At 47.3% G+C, this 15,616-nt stretch overlaps 1 protein-coding gene across 6 annotated transcripts in view; it reads left to right on the forward strand.

Annotated features, from left to right (window-relative positions):
• LOC140895926 (UDP-glucuronosyltransferase 1A6) overlaps positions 1 to 11,287 on the forward strand; it is an 87,954-nt gene extending 76,667 nt beyond the window's left edge. For 5 of the 6 annotated variants that reach the window (XM_073306869.2, XM_073306865.2, XM_073306867.2 and 2 more), the window contains exons 2-5: positions 2,759 to 2,890; positions 3,229 to 3,316; positions 7,494 to 7,713; positions 10,018 to 11,287. In XM_073306869.2, the coding sequence (XP_073162970.1) occupies positions 2,759 to 2,890; positions 3,229 to 3,316; positions 7,494 to 7,713; positions 10,018 to 10,315 (738 nt within the window). In that variant the 3' untranslated portion in view covers positions 10,316 to 11,287. Of the gene's footprint in view, positions 1 to 325; positions 1,288 to 2,758; positions 2,891 to 3,228; positions 3,317 to 7,493; positions 7,714 to 10,017 lie in introns of those variants that run through there. The other variant, XM_073306868.2, reaches the window with a different exon arrangement.
• Positions 11,288 to 15,616: the final 4,329 nt, after the last annotated feature.

The raw sequence follows: 15,616 nt of genomic DNA on the forward strand, positions 1-15,616 counted from the left end.
ATGCGCTCAGTTCTATGCATAATTAACCATAAGTTAATAACCACATGCAATGCTGGCAAAGTGTTCTCTCACATTCTCAATTCTAGTAGATCTTGGAATGAAACATCCCACACCAGCATCTTAATGTTGAAATTACGCCCAAACCCAGGAAACCAACATTTCCCTGCATTGCTCCCATTTTTTCTGCTCCTTTGCTGTCCAGCCAGATTGCACAACCAACCTTTCACCAGCTAAAAGTTAAAAAATGCCTCACTCAGGCTCCTGTAAACATACAGTTCATTGGAAACCAAACATTAGCTTAAGATATGAAGGAATAAGGGTTGGAAGCCCGGTCGTAAAACAATTTCTGTGTTGCCTGGAATAGTTGAGTATGCATCTAAAACCTGTCTTGACTGACTGCAGCACAAGTCTTCATCTAGGGAGATGGCTTCTCTGCTTCAAGGGGTTCGTCACCTACCTGCCTGGCTTCTACTAGTTCTGCCCCTCTGGAGCCTTTCGGAAGGGGGAAAGCTATTGATGATTCCCCTAGATGGCAGTCACTGGTTCAGCATGCACTCAGTAGTATGGCGGCTTTGGCAGAGAGGACATGAAATAGTAGCGGTTGTGCCAGAAGCAAGCATTCAGATTCAGCCATCGGAGCATTATACAGTGAAGACATACTCTGTGCCGTACACCAAGGAATACTTGGAAGCCGAATTTAAAAGACTGGGGCATCATATATTTGCACCTCAACCTTTCCTGGAAAAGATCACGAAAACATTTGCAAGAATAGGAAATATTACAGCACACTTACTCAGTTCCTGCAAACAGCTTCTGTCCAACAAAGAGCTGATCACCTACCTCAAAGACAGTGCATTTGATGCTGTCTTGATAGATCCTATGTTTCTATGTGGACAAATAGTAGCCGAATATTTGTCCCTACCTTCTGTTTACTTCTCACGGGGAATTCCCTGTGGGTTCGAATTTCAGGCCACCCAGTGTCCAAACCCTGCTTCTTATGTCCCCAAATTCTTCACCAGCTATACAGACCACATGGCATTTCCCCAGCGTGTGTGGAACGTCTTAGTCAGCTCAGCAGAGTTCTTGAGTTGTTCCCTTCTTTATTCATCCCATGAAGATCTGATCAGGGAGTTCCTTCAACAAGATCTGACAGTGCCAGAGCTTTTAAGTCATGCATCTATTTGGCTGTTGAGATATGACTTTGTGTTTGAGTATCCGAGGCCTGTGATGCCCAACATGGTTTTAATTGGAGGCATAAACTGTGGCCAGGAGAAACCATTATCTCAGGTTAGTTCTTTTTTACAATTAAAACTGGACTATCCTACTAGCACCCACTATTAGATAATGCTTCTATTGGTTAAAACAAAATAAAAGTAAGGAAGCGACAGCATGGAAGGGCTTAGAAAAGCATCCTCTCTTAGAGTCATAAGTAGTCACTTATATAATGAGAGATCCTCAGTTGTCCACAAATGAGACATGGAAGGCTAGTGTTTTACTGTCTAGAATATTCTCATTTCATATGTTTCTTCACGAGACTTGTGGGGTCACCCAGCATACCAAATAATATTGAAACTTTGCACTATTAGAGTGGCACCTTTCATGAAGTTATTTGCTAAGAGTAGGACAGACATTAATTGACAGCTTTCATACAAGGTAGGTGGGTACTAGCCTCATTTTGACAGACTAACCACCTGACATTCAGAGATGAAGAACCATCCTCACATAAAGTAGTTGTAATAGAGAGGCATGGAACTCAGAATACTGATGGGGGACAGAGAATGAGATGGTTAAAAATGCGCTAGACTCAGTAGATTGACAGGGCAACTCATAACTATACACAATATTTATTTAACAAGTTTGCCTTTCACGCTCCATGTTGTTTCAAGACTCATCAGTGCCTCCTGGAAAACTTTTGAAAGGGGTCTGAATTGAAATGAATATTCTGGCATTCCCTCTTCCCCAGGCTTTAAGGAAAAAACATTGGTAAGAAATAGGACATTTATTGGTTCACTTGCCCTTGCAGTTAGCGTTTCACTTGGTCAGAATCCTTTGTTTAGGTCATCACAGGTAGTTGCAGATTCCTATTTAGCCCTTTCTGGGCGGTACGAGTCTCAAAATCTTCCACCTGTCTATGTCTAGGCAACTGTGAAAGCTTTTTTTTTATTTAAAAGAAAATTAAATTACAGGATTTTCAATATTCTTAAGATCCAGACAGAACCGATAAATCAGGAATGTAAAAATGCCTCTTTTTTCAAGCCATTGTTTATGTCATTAAGCTTTAAAAACACCAACCGTGTTTCCACAACTGTATGATTTGAAAAGAAAAACCTCAGACCTAAGCCTGAATTTCCTGACACCTTTGGTGTGTCAACAGAAAACAATGCATTTAGCTGCTTTTGGGTGCCAGGAAATATATGACTTGGTTTGCATTGCACCTTCCTTTACTGAACAGAACCTGAATTCTTTCATATATTTTATTTATTTAGTACACTACACCTTTAATTATTTCCATATTTTATGCCCCAATCCTGCAAACACTTGCACACAAAATCTTTACTCTTAGGAGCTGTCCCATAGGACGATCGCATGCATACATGTTTATAGGATCAGACCACAGTGAATTATTTTGCCTGTTAACATTATTTCCTTTCCAGGCTAGTCAAGGTGAGATCCCTTTGATTGCAAAGCACCAGAATTATGGCCCTGTGACATGGATTCGAATGGAAAGCATTGACTGGAGGTTTCTTTGTATTTGCAGGAATTTGAAAGCATTGTGAATGCCTCTGGGGAACACGGCTTTGTGGTCTTCTCCTTGGGCTCAATGGTCTCTGAGATTCCCATGAAGAAAGCCAAGCAGATTGCTGAAGCCTTTGGAACAATACCTCAGACCGTAAGAGGAAAAGAATCTCTCTAGCATAGCTGTTGAATACAATATTGGAATAGAGTCACTGGTTACGATTCTGTATTATTATTTTTTTTTTTTACTTATGTATGGTATAACACTTAACACAACAAATAGCTTCAATAAGCAAAAACCTGCCCCCTCCCCTCTTATGTCAAAACAAAACCCCATCTCCGCTGCTCAGCACAAACCTTCACAAAACAGATTTTGTCCATCATGGGCTTATCTGCTCTGCTGTACAGCACAGTTTACAGGAAGAAGCAACAGCAGAAGAACTGTAAGAGGCAAGTTCTTAATATTGATGCTGCATTTATCATTTCCCAAAGGTTCTTTGGAGGTACACTGGAGAAACACCCCCCAACCTTGCAAACAACACAAAGCTAATCAAATGGCTACCACAGAATGATCTACTTGGTAAGTCTGGGCAGGAGAGGGCGCTACTGGCAACAATTAAGTAGGTTTCTTTGAATTTGATAAAGCTCTAAGGGAATAGTCATAAATACCATAGGTTTGTAGATTGCAAGGCCAGAAGGGCCTCTCTATAATACAGCAGAGGGATAAATACCACGGAGGGATTCAAGTTAAGCACTAGTGCTGGCCCAAGAACAGATGGATATAAACTGGTCATCAGCAAAGTTAAGGCTTGACGTTAGACAAAGTTTTCTAACCATCCGAGAAGTGAAAATCTGGAACAGCCTTCCATGGGGAGCAGCAGAGACAAAAACCTAACTGGTTTCAAGACTGAGCTTGAGAAGTTTATGGAGAGGATGGTGTGATAAGATTGCCTAAAAAGCCATTTGGCCCATCTACGACTGCTATTAGCAAATATCCCCAAGGGCTGGTTATGGAATACTAGAGGGGGAGGGCTCTGTGTTACTGCAGAAAATTGTTTCCCAGGTGTCTGGCTGGTGGGTCTCGCCCACATGCTCAGGGTCTAACTGATGGCCATATTTGAGGTCCGGAAGGAATTTCCCCCCAGGTCCAATTGGCAGAGAACCTAGGAGTTTTTTGCCTTCCTCTGTAGCACGGGTCACGTCACTCGATGCTTTAAACTAGAGTAAATGGTGGATTCGCTGTAATTTGAATCCTTTACATGATGCAGGGTCCTGCACTTAGGACGGAAGAACCCAATGCACAGCTACAGACTAGGGACCGAATGGCTAGGCAGCAGTTCTGCAGAAAAGGACCTAGGGGTGACAGTGGACGAGAAGCTGGATATGAGTCAGCAGTGTGCCCTTGTTGCCAAGAAGGCCAATGGCATTTTGGGATGTATAAGTAGGGGCATAGCGAGCAGATCGAGGGACGTGATCGTTCCCCTCTATTCGACATTGGTGAGGCCTCATCTGGAGTACTGTGTGCAGTTTTGGGCCCCACACTTCAAGAAGGATGTGGATAAATTGGAGAGAGTCCAGCGAAGGGCAACAAAAATGATTAGGGGTCTGGAACACATGAGTTATGAGGAGAGGCTGAGGGAGCTGGGATTGTTTAGCCTGCAGAAGAGAAGAATGAGGGGGGATTTGATAGCTGCTTTCAACTACCTGAAAGGGGGTTCCAAAGAGGATGGCTCTAGACTGTTCTCAATGGTAGCAGATGACAGAACGAGGAGTAATGGTCTCAAGTTGCAGTGGGGGAGGTTTAGATTGGATATTAGGAAAAACTTTTTCACTAAGAGGGTGGTGAAACACTGGAATGCGTTACCTAGGGAGGTGGTAGAATCTCCTTCCTTAGAGGTTTTTAAGGTCAGGCTTGACAAAGCCCTGGCTGGGATGATTTAACTGGGAATTGGTCCTGCTTCGAGCAGGGGGTTGGACTAGATGACCTTCTGGGGTCCCTTCCAACCCTGATATTCTATGATTCTATGATTTGAGGACTTCAGTAACTCAGCCAGAGGTTATGGGTGTGTTACAGGAGTGGCCGGGTGAGATTCCGTGACCTGTGATGTGAAGGAGGTCAGACTAGATGATCATGATGGTCCTTTCTGGCCTTAAAGTCTATGAATAAGGGACCATTGTGATCATCTAGTCTGAACTCCTGTATAACACTGGACTTCCTTAGATTAATCCCTGTTTGAAACCACAGCAGATCTTTTAGAAAAACCTCCAGTCTTGATTTTAAAATGGCCAGTGACGTAGAATCCCCTACAACAGAGGCAATGCGTGGGGGGCGGGGGCATGCAGGGTCATATGCCCACCCCTCGCCCCTTTGCAGCTTGGCTTGTACTGAGCATGCTCAGTAACACTGCTGAAGCCAGCTGCCTTCACTCTGCACCCCCCCCCCCCCCCGAAGCAGCTATGGGCTGTCTGCACACAGCCTTGGGTTCCACTGGTTAATTAGCCTCACTGCTACAAATCTCTGCCTTATTTCTATTCTAATTTTGATTAGCTTCATCCTCCAGCCATTACCTCGTGTTATACCTTTGTCTGCTAGATGATGACATTTCCCCCCCAGGTAGATACTTATAGACTGAGCTTTGTTTTATTCACATGGTAACTACTGTACATAGGGTTTATTAGATCAGCGGTTCTCAACCGGGGGTCCGTGGCCCCCTGGGGGTCCACGAGCCCTTTCAGGGGGGCTGTGGGACTCCGCAACAGAAACCCCAAGCCCCGGCACCCCCCACTGCGGGGCTGAAACCCCGAGCACTGGCTGCCACCTCCACTGACTGCCCCCCAGAATGCGGCACTCCGGGGGGCAGCTCCATGCCCCCCACTTCCTCTTCTCGCCCCCAAGGCCCCACCCCCTGGCCAGGTCAGACATGGGAAGCTGGAGTCGGGCAGTGCACGGCAGCTGCTGCTCTGGCTGGTGCCATGGAGCAGGCAGCCCTGGCATTTCCCCGTCTGCTGCTGGTGCCCAGGGTTGCGGCTGCTCCTCAGATCACGCGGCCGGTAAGAGCTGCCCAGGTAGGGTGACCCCGCACTGGGGCTGGCAGATCCCTTGGGGAGCAGCGACCACAGGGGAGCCTTCCTACCACACAGCCCCTAGCTACCTCCTGCCTACACCCTGAGCTACCCCCCAACCCGCACACAGCTCCTAGCTACCCCCCTGCCTGCACCCTGAGCTACCCTCCTGCCCACACAGAGCCCCTAGTTCCCCCCTACATACACCCTGAGCTGCCCAGAGCCCCTAGCTGCCCCCTGCCTGCACCCTCACCAGTTTTTAACTTTTTGAGCTGAACCTCCACCACACACAACCCAGACAGGCTGGGTGGCCTGCTGAGGTGAGTAAGGGGGTGGAGACGGTGCTGCCTCCCTGGACCCTGCTGTGCAGAGCTGGTCCAAGCCTCACCAGCCCCTGCCCCCCCCAACAGAAGTCAAATTACGCCTATACATGAGGGCCCACCCCTGACCTGGAGCCCCGAGTCCTCCCAATTCCCCACTGAGTCCGGAAGTTTATATAGCCTGTTCAGGGGGGCCTCAGAAAGAAAAACATTGAGAACCCCTGTATTAGATCTTTACTAGAAGTGGACATATTGATTCTGTAAAAATAAACTCACCCTTATGTCGGAGCCATTCCCAGACCTTAGTTAGGGAAATCACCCTCTTCCTCACCTCAAATACATTCTTCTCTCTGGTGATCTCATTAAATCCCACAGTCTCACTGGAACCAATGTCCTATTCGATGCAGCTCCCGTGTTCGCTTGCACTTCCCAGAAGTCCACAGTCCCTGCTAGAGGTGGCTGACAGGTGAAGCACCAAGACCTGCCAAATTCAAACCGGAGAATGCACTGGGTCCCAGAGAGAGACTGCAGACCTCTCAACAGGAGCCAGAATGGGGAGGGGTCTGCTTGACGTCAGAGCTTATGGGGAGTCCAGTGAGAGGTCTGAGAATTGCGAGGGAGAAGAACGGGAAAATGACCAAAGTTTGTTAGAGATTGAGGGGAGGAGTAAGGGTGACAGGACTTGGGGGAAGAGAGATGAGTCTAGGGAAAGGAAAGATCTGACTGAGAACAGAAAGATTAACTAAGTTTGAAGGCTAAGGGTGAAATCCTGACCTCACAGAAGTCAATGGCAAAACTCTCATTATTTCTAGTGGGGCCAGGATTTCACTCCAAGATCTCAAAAGCTTTTCAGACGATTCCAAGCTTTGCAAAGATTATCAAAACCTAGTGGAACCTCTGAGACCTTGAGGCAACCCAACAAAGGGGAGTTTTAAGGAGTCTCCTCCGCCTCTCTCCCGCAGAATGCACACAACTTGATCCTTGGCCTTCTCTTCTACACCATGTCCCTGGGTGCCCTTATCTGCTTGCATAGCTTCAGCTACCTTCTCTCAGCCGATGATTTTAAAACCGCCCTGACTGGTCTCCTCCCATCAAGTCCCACATTTCAGCCTGCCCTCGAGATACCTCTTCCCGGAGGCCCCCCTGAAGTTTAAGCTTAAGGTCCACTCCATCACTGATAATTGTAATCCTGAAGATTGTCTTGGAGCGATTCCTATGTGACCTGCACTCCAGTGTTGTTGTATTCTATATTTATAACCACCGATGCCATTGTACCGAAAGCACATCTAATACTGTGTCTCCTGCAGCTTAAAGAATTAACCAGAGATGTCTGAGCAAGCAGTCTACTACAGTAATAGTACCTTTCCCTCACAGCTCATCCCAAAGCCCGTGCCTTTATCACCCATGGAGGCTCACATGGAATCTATGAGGGGATATGCAATGGAGTGCCAATGGTTCTGATGCCATTATTTGGAGACCAGATGGACAATGCTAAGCGGATAGAGTCTCGGGGTGCGGGAGTGACGCTGAATGTACTTGAAATGACTTCTAAGGACCTATCGGATGCATTGAATGCAGTGATTAATGATAAAAGGTCAGTAACAGGAGATATAAATGTGGCATCTTCATTTTAGGGCTATCGAATATAATGCTGGCACATTGGCTTCCAGTTAAATTGACACTAAGAACTACCTTTGTCATATTAAGGATGTTATGTATCACTCAGCAATCAGGATTTATACACCAGTGTATTAGCATTAGGGGGCTAGTATTTTCCCCATTACTAAAGGACTTTCCTCATCAGACTCTAATTATAGGTATTAGAAGGGGCTTGAGTACGCAAATGAGATGATGCAAGTGGGTGCGGCATATATACAGTGGAAGAAAGCAATTTTCCAAGGTACATCACATGATTAAAGCCAAAAGCGTCCAGTTTCTTGGAGAATGTAAAGACAGCAATCAAAATGTAGTGGTGTCCTCTTTTTCCCCCTCCTTTTCTAGGCAAGAAAGGGAGATAAAAGCAGAGAAAAGAGAAAAAAAATCAAAAAAAGAAATGTTTGTTCCATTTCACAAGTTTTCATCAAAAAACCCAAGGGTTCCACTGAACGTTTTCAAACAAAAATGCTTTATTGGAACGTTTTTCGAGGGAGGTTGGCCTGATTTCTTGACTTGATGTAATGTACAGTGAACGTGAGCAAAACGCTGTGGAACGTCGAAGATGGCTAAGCATTAATAACTGTCCTGCGCATATCACCATTACGTCATCTCATTTGTATAGTCACCCCCATACATTGGCGTTTATCGAGCAAAGCTATGGTTCTGTTGCAGAACGTCCTTAAAGGATTACCTTAAAATCGCCAAGCTGCCATGTTTTATAGAAGCTAACTCTAGCATTAATTTACTACATAGACCAGAATTTTCTCAGTCAACTCATCTTTCTATCTGTTCGCAAGCAGCAGCACCAGGCCCAGTCAAACGCTGCTTAGCCGGGCATTACGCAGGAAAGGCAGGCCATTGAGGTCTCTTTGCTTGCACGGTAGCTCAGATGGAACGTGTACAGAAAGGAGCCAGGAAAAGATTTTGATCCACTCACTGCCAGGGGCCATATGGAGGTGATTCACCCTGCCACGCTGGCTGTCTCACACAAGATTAGGTTACATTTGGAGTGGCTGTCTGGTACAGCAGGGTAAATGCGGACGAGCCAATTGGTTTCAGCGTGAGGAGAACTTGACATTTTTTAATAGTTTGTCTATAATTAAGCAGCCCACCCTGGACTCTCAAGGCTTCCAAGAGACCCTGTCTATTTCTGCAAGTGCTGACTCTTTCTTCACCTTTCTCCTCTAAATTTATCTAACAGAGATTTATAGCTACTGTCTTGACTTCCTTTCCTCCAATCCCTCGCCAGTCTGGCTTCCACCCTCTCCACTCCACTCAAGACTGCCCTCCCCAACTGATGACCCCCTGCTGGCCAGATCTGGGGCCAATACTCCATCCTTATCCTCCTTGATTCTTCTGCTGTTTCAGTGCCATTGGCTATTCCCTTCTACTGGACACTGCTCCCCTTGGGCTTTCTTGGGACTGGTCTCTCTTGGATATCTTAGTACATTATTGCTCTTTATTATTTGTATTATCATAGCGCTGAGACCCAGATATGGGCCAGGACCCTCCGGTGCTAGGTGCTGTACAAACCCAGAACAGAAAGATGGTGTCTTGTCCCAATGAGCTTGCAATACAAATATAAGGCAAGAGACAGCAGGTAGATAGCAACGTGGGACGGACAAGGAAACAAATGTGACCTTACCAGGCAGCGCAAGAAAGAGTGCCCCAACTACCTAGCTATTCTCAGTTTTGTGTAGGCAACCCAACAAAGGGGAGTTTTGAGGAGTCTCCTCTGCCTCTCTCCCGCAGAATGCACACAGCTTGGTCCTTGGCCTTCTCTTCTACACCATGTCCCTGGGTGCCCTTATCTGCTTGCATAGCTTCAGCTACTATCTCTCGGCCGATGATTTTAAAACCGCCCTGACTGGTCTCCTCCCATCAAGTCCCACATTTCAGCCTGCCCTCGAGATACCTCTTCCCGGAGGCCCCCCTGAAGTTTAAGCTTAACATAGCCAAAACGAAGATCCTGATTTTTCCTCTTAAACCTTCTCTACTGGCTGCTTTCTTTGTTGATGTTAACACTGCCAGCCTCAGTTCACAGCCTGGACGCTATGTAAAGCGTCTCCCTTTTCTTAACAGGGTTTAAGACACAGAAGGGGAATAAAGCCCTCAGGGCATATGGCATGAGAAGAAAGTTAACTGATGGAATCTCTGTGGAATTTATTTCTGTAGATATAAATAATCTTCTAACTTTCTAAATAAAAAAGTATTTAAAACATTTCATTTCTTTTCTTTGTAGCTATAAAGAAAATATCATGCATCTCTCAGCCCTTCACCTCGACAGACCTATCCATCCCCTTGATCTCGCGGTGTACTGGGTGGAGTTTGTGATGAGACACAAGGGGGCCCCGCATTTGCGGCCTGCGGCCCACGATCTCAACTGGATCCAGTACCACTCTCTGGACGTCATTGCTTTTCTCCTGGCTGTCGTGCTCGTCACCGCGTTCATCTCTCTGAAGTGCTGCCTGTCCTGCTGCCGGAAGTGTTTCTGCAAAAAAGGAAGAGTGAGCAAATCGAGGAAATCCAAGGCAGAGTAACTACGGGGTTGGAGACCGGGTGCAGCTCCAGGCCTTAGGGAATGTAGGGCTCTCCTGAGCACAGTCCCAGTAAGTAACTTATGGCGGTGAGCTCAAAAATTATTCAGAGCATATTGCCTTTAAATAGCAGAAAAGTGTTTTTTTGTTCCATGTTTTGATTTGGTCTCCAATTAATTCAGAATATTTGTGAAAGCTTTGTTTAAAGCTTGTTTGATTGTTACAGATGATTCATGCCATAATGCTATGGTGTAGTGCTCAGAATATTAATGGGACCTCTGGGTTCCATTTCCTGCTGTGTTTCAGAGTAACAGCTGTGTTAGTCTGTATTCGCAAAAAGAAAAGGAGTACTTGTGGCACCTTAGAGACTAACCAATTTATTTGAGCATAAGCTTTCGTGAGCTACATGCTCAAATAAATTGGTTAGTCTCTAAGGTGCCACAAGTCCTCCTTTTCTATTTCCTGCTGTGTTGCTCACTCACTATCTGACTTGGGGCAAGGTTCTTCTCTGTACCTCAGTTTTCTCATCTGTGCAATGGGGATAAGATTTCTACCTTGGTACTACTATGGTGCCCATCACTGTAGTGTGAGAGTGTCTGGTGCATCATATTTAGATAGCACTTTGAGATCTTTGGATGAAAGTTGTCACAGAAGTACCAAGTGGTGTTCTAAGTGAGGGATAGAATGTCATCCTAGCAGCCTGTTGATTGGAAATAGAGAATGGTATTTGTTCTGCCTAAGTCAATCTGTCAGTGTCTAAACTGTGTTTCAAATACACTGAACGTGAACACATTTTCCATTTGAAAGTATCATTGAGCCACCACCACCCAATCAAGTTTCACCCCAGCTGGAGCACTGAATTTGGAGCATTGTAGTCAACCGATTTGATCTTTGTTATGGATATTCTGTTAAAAATAAACCAAACAAAAATCTGTATAAATAAATCCCAAATAATAAAAACAAGAAAACTAATAACAGTTCTCTTTTTTTCATTGGAAATGTATGGGCCTGATCACCACCTCACATGCAGTAATCTTTGCACTGAGGACTAGCAGGACAGAAAAACTTGATGTGGTTGAGCATGACAGACCTATATCTTCAATTAAAACCATGTTAACATATAAAGACTAGCTCTTAGAGCTCCTGAAGTCCTCACCACAGGAAAGACCAAGACAACGTAGTTCTGTGCGTGTTACGTTTCAAAGCATGAACAGAAAAATTAGATAAAGCCATAAATCATCTTGCTGGAAGGCTGCAATGTAATAAGACTATTTCTTAGAATCTAGAACAACCACACACAAGAATCCAAAAACAAAGAGAGAAAAAGCAGACTGCTCCCTATGGCAGAGAGGTATAGCTTTCCCCACCTTGCCCCAGGCTGGCTCCTTCTGATTGCACGCTTCCCTATAGAGCCCCTGGCCTGCAAGCAGGACCAGGAAACCTCTGAGAATTTAAAGTTATAGATCACAATTTTAACACTTTTCAATACACCACAAATGTATATATTCGTGAGCTAGGATGCATAACAAAAGCTGAACACTGCCCCTTCTATTCCAACCATCTCAACTCCCATTCATGAGATAACCTACAACAAGCAAGGGTTACATGCTGCTCATGGAAACGTCTACCAGGGATGCCCACCGAGTTGTGCTGTTGTCAGTGTACACCTTTAACATCATGCTCCAGGTGAATATGTACCTCCATTATGGACGCTGACTCCATTTCACCCTCCTGCGAGGGCAGAGCTACACCAACACGTCACCTTCTAGACTTCATCCACTTTCCAGGCCATCAGACTCACTTTGTCTTTCCTTATTGCTCCTTCACACCTAGCAGATTTAACCCTTTCTAATCACCACTTGCTAGGAGGTTATTGCCAGATCTGAGGGTATCACAAACCCTGCTGTTACACCACAGCAGACATAACGACTTCTTAAAGTCCTCAGGGAAACAAATGGCAAAGTATGGGCCCAAGTGTCCAGCAAAGCACTTAGGTGTGTGCCTAAGTCCATTCCCATTTATTAAAGCAGATACTTAAGTCCCATAGCAAAACTCAATAGCAAAACTCCCATTTTCTTATCTTAAAGATGAACCTGGACTCGAAGAGACATGGAACCATCAATGTACGTGTTCTGAGTGTCAGCTACCGTTACACAGGAAAGCAGCACTGGCCAGTGATAACGGGGGTCAGAGTTGAGGTTGTGTTTGATCTTTCAACTCAATGATTTCATACATTTAAGGAAATGAAGTTTAACCTTCACTCAGATTTTCCTGCCTTTCCACGGTTTGTTGGGATGGTAAAAAGGTTTCCCCCTTAGCTTAGTGCGATGTCTTTCCAGCCTTCACATCACCTCAAAGGGCACTCTGAAAGGTGATGACGTATAAACAGCACTTCTTACACATCACCCCTGTTCCCTGTGCATAGTCAGTGCTCTGTGTGCGCTCAGGTTAGTGATGGAAATACACGTTACAGCGCCCTTCAGGAGCTAACAAGGCAAAGCACGTGCAGGGCTGTATTCTGTTCCTTCTCGTGCAATGGAAATGGTTTACTAAGTTCCTCTAGTCATTGGAGCAGGGACAGGAACACAAGATCTCCCTGCTCCCCACATGAACGCCCTGACCATCTGGCTATAGAGTCACTCTCAGCCTGGTTTGATCTGGCCCAATGACTAGTCATATATTTTATACAAAGTGGAACAGCTGCAACAGGAGAGCTTAGGAAAGCTCTGCCCTAGAATATGCCAACCCAGTGGCTAGGGCTCGCTCCCAGATGTGGGAAATCCAAGTGCAAATCTCTCCTGCCCATCGGGCAGGAGAGGGAATTGAACCGCACTCCCCCACATCCGAGGGGAGTGCCCTAACCACTGGGCTAAAGGGGAGGAGGGAGCCAGTGCTTCCCCGGCCCCCGGCCGTTATTTGCAGAGCACCTAAATCCTGAAACAAAATATTTGGCCAAACTATCAGCAAGTGTCTGTCCAATTCGGGAATAGTTTTGGCTTGACAAACTGCATTTTTGGGTAAATAGTCAGCCAAAAAAATTCACCCCACTCTAGCCCTAAAGGTGGGATTGAAGCATTTACCCAAAGACAACCTCTCTTTTTTTCTTTCTTGGATCAGGAGTGCGTGACAGCTAACACGTGGTATCGCCCCGAGAAAGGAGCTTTAATAGATGGCTAAGTGGACTTCTGCCCTAGGCTCCCAGGCCAGAGTGAGTTCTGGCTAAAGATGAATGACTCGCACTGAACGGTCACGCTCATCACCATTAGCCACGCAACGCTGAGTGCTTCGGTGCAGATTAGTTTCCGAGGAAGTATATCCTGCTCAGGAAGCACATTCCGCCAGGACATCACGAGCAGCTTCTTTCTGCAGAGTCAATTCTCACATGACGATGCCTTAAAACGTTCCCCTCTGTGTCTGTACTGGGTGGCTTCACTCTCTCTCACTTAGTCCTTTGCTAATCACATGCTGGGAGGTGAAACGCCCTGTTTTTACCAATTTCCAGGGGCACCAGCTGGGATTTCTGAGCGCTGCTGCACTGAACCCCCGTGGGTTCCCTCAGCCTCTGATCGGAGCTGGTTGGTGGGGCCCAGCGGGTCGTGTATCAGAGCTGCCATTTTAGAGCAGCAGGAGTCCGTGGAGCCTGCACAAAGGTGCAGCAAAGCCTAGGCAAAGGAGGCTAGCCCTGTGCACCAGCAGGGCTCTCCCACTCACCACAGTGAAGAGATTTACCTACATTTGTCCGGGTGGGGGGACACTTGGAGGCTGATGATCAAAGGTAAGAAGCCTCTGAACACTGGCATTTTCCAGCCCACCAGCTCCTGTGAAAGCTCAAGAGGATTAGACAGATCCCCTCTCTACTTGCACCTCAGCTAATCACTGGGGCCCTCGCTCACGGCTGAGTAATCCCCTACTCTACAGCTGTCTCAGGCCTGGGTTGCACTTCAAGGGTTTGCCAGCATAGCTGTGTCAGTGAGGAGAGTGGGGGAAAGTCACTCCCTGGCCAACACAGCTATGCCAGCATAAGCCCTAGTGGAGATGCAGTTACACCATCAAAATAGCCCTTTGGCCAGTATCACTTATCTCATTCACAGAGCTGCTATAAGACCTCTTTGGCCTGTATAAAAGGAGACTCCTCTAGGCCAGGGTTTCTCAACCTGTCGGTCGGGACCCAAAACTGGGGCACCAGAATATTTCAAAGGGTGGCGTGGCAGCTCCTGTCCCCCGGGGCTGGCTGGGCTGGCCTCCCTACTCCAGGCACTGTGACCTCTGGGCTCCCAGCGCCACTCAGGTGTGGCCCAGACGCCATGACGACAGGAGCTGGGGGCAGGCCACGTGTGAGTGAATGGCACTGCAACCCCATGAGCCAGGTCACAGCTCCACTCTCACACACTGGATCCAGTTGGGGGGGGCCTGGCCAAACCGGAGTGTCACTGTGGCCCCGGATGTCACGCCTGGAGCGGAGAGCCAAGCCCAGCCAGCCCTGGATGTCACGCACAGGAGCTGCCATTGTGGGGTGAGTGCCAGGCAGGACCCAACCCCCCCCGGGGGGCAGGATCCAACTGAAGCCACCTCAGGCAGAGCCATAACCAGGGTGGGGTGAGCAGGGCAGCTGCCCAGGGTGCAAAGCCGTGGGGGCAGCTTGGACCGGCGACAACAGGTGGTGCAGGGCTCAGGGAGGGAGCGCCACCTCCACCTTGACTCATCTCAGCAGGCCACCCAACCTCTCTGGGCTGGGGGGACACAACCAAAAAAATCTAGGGGGGGAGGGGGAAAACGTGACCCTGTGTGCTCCCTCCAGCATCTCCTGTGGCAGCGGGGGCAAATCCGCTTGCTCACCCCGGGGCCCAAAAATGCCTAGTTACGGCTCTGCCCCAGGGCTTCCACTGTCCGACAACATACCGGTGGTGACAGGCCAGAAACATTTTCAAACGGATCCTGAGCCCAAAAAGGTTGAGAACCACTGCTCGAGGGGACTTTGCCGGTCTAGCTATCCCAGAAAAGCTATACTGGCAAACTCTTCCTAATGCAGGCAAGTCACCACCCCACTACCGCGCCTTCGGGCACAGTGTAGCAGTTCTCTCCTCTCCAGCGCCCCCTGCTGACGGATGGCTGCTCCAGCTCACCACGGGTCTCTCTCCCTATAACTAGGCCTTCCAGCCAGGCCATGATTCAGTCCCACCCCTTTCGGAGTAACAAAGTCCAAATGTCCTTACGAAAAGGTCCTCACGAGCACCATGGTCCTTGCACCCTCTTGGCTCAGGGCTTTCCAATGTCCTTACCTTATTTGGGAGGCTTCAAGCTACT

Source organism: Lepidochelys kempii, chromosome 11, assembly GCF_965140285.1.
Source record: "Lepidochelys kempii isolate rLepKem1 chromosome 11, rLepKem1.hap1, whole genome shotgun sequence".
In the NCBI taxonomy this organism is placed as follows: domain Eukaryota; kingdom Metazoa; phylum Chordata; order Testudines; family Cheloniidae; genus Lepidochelys; species Lepidochelys kempii.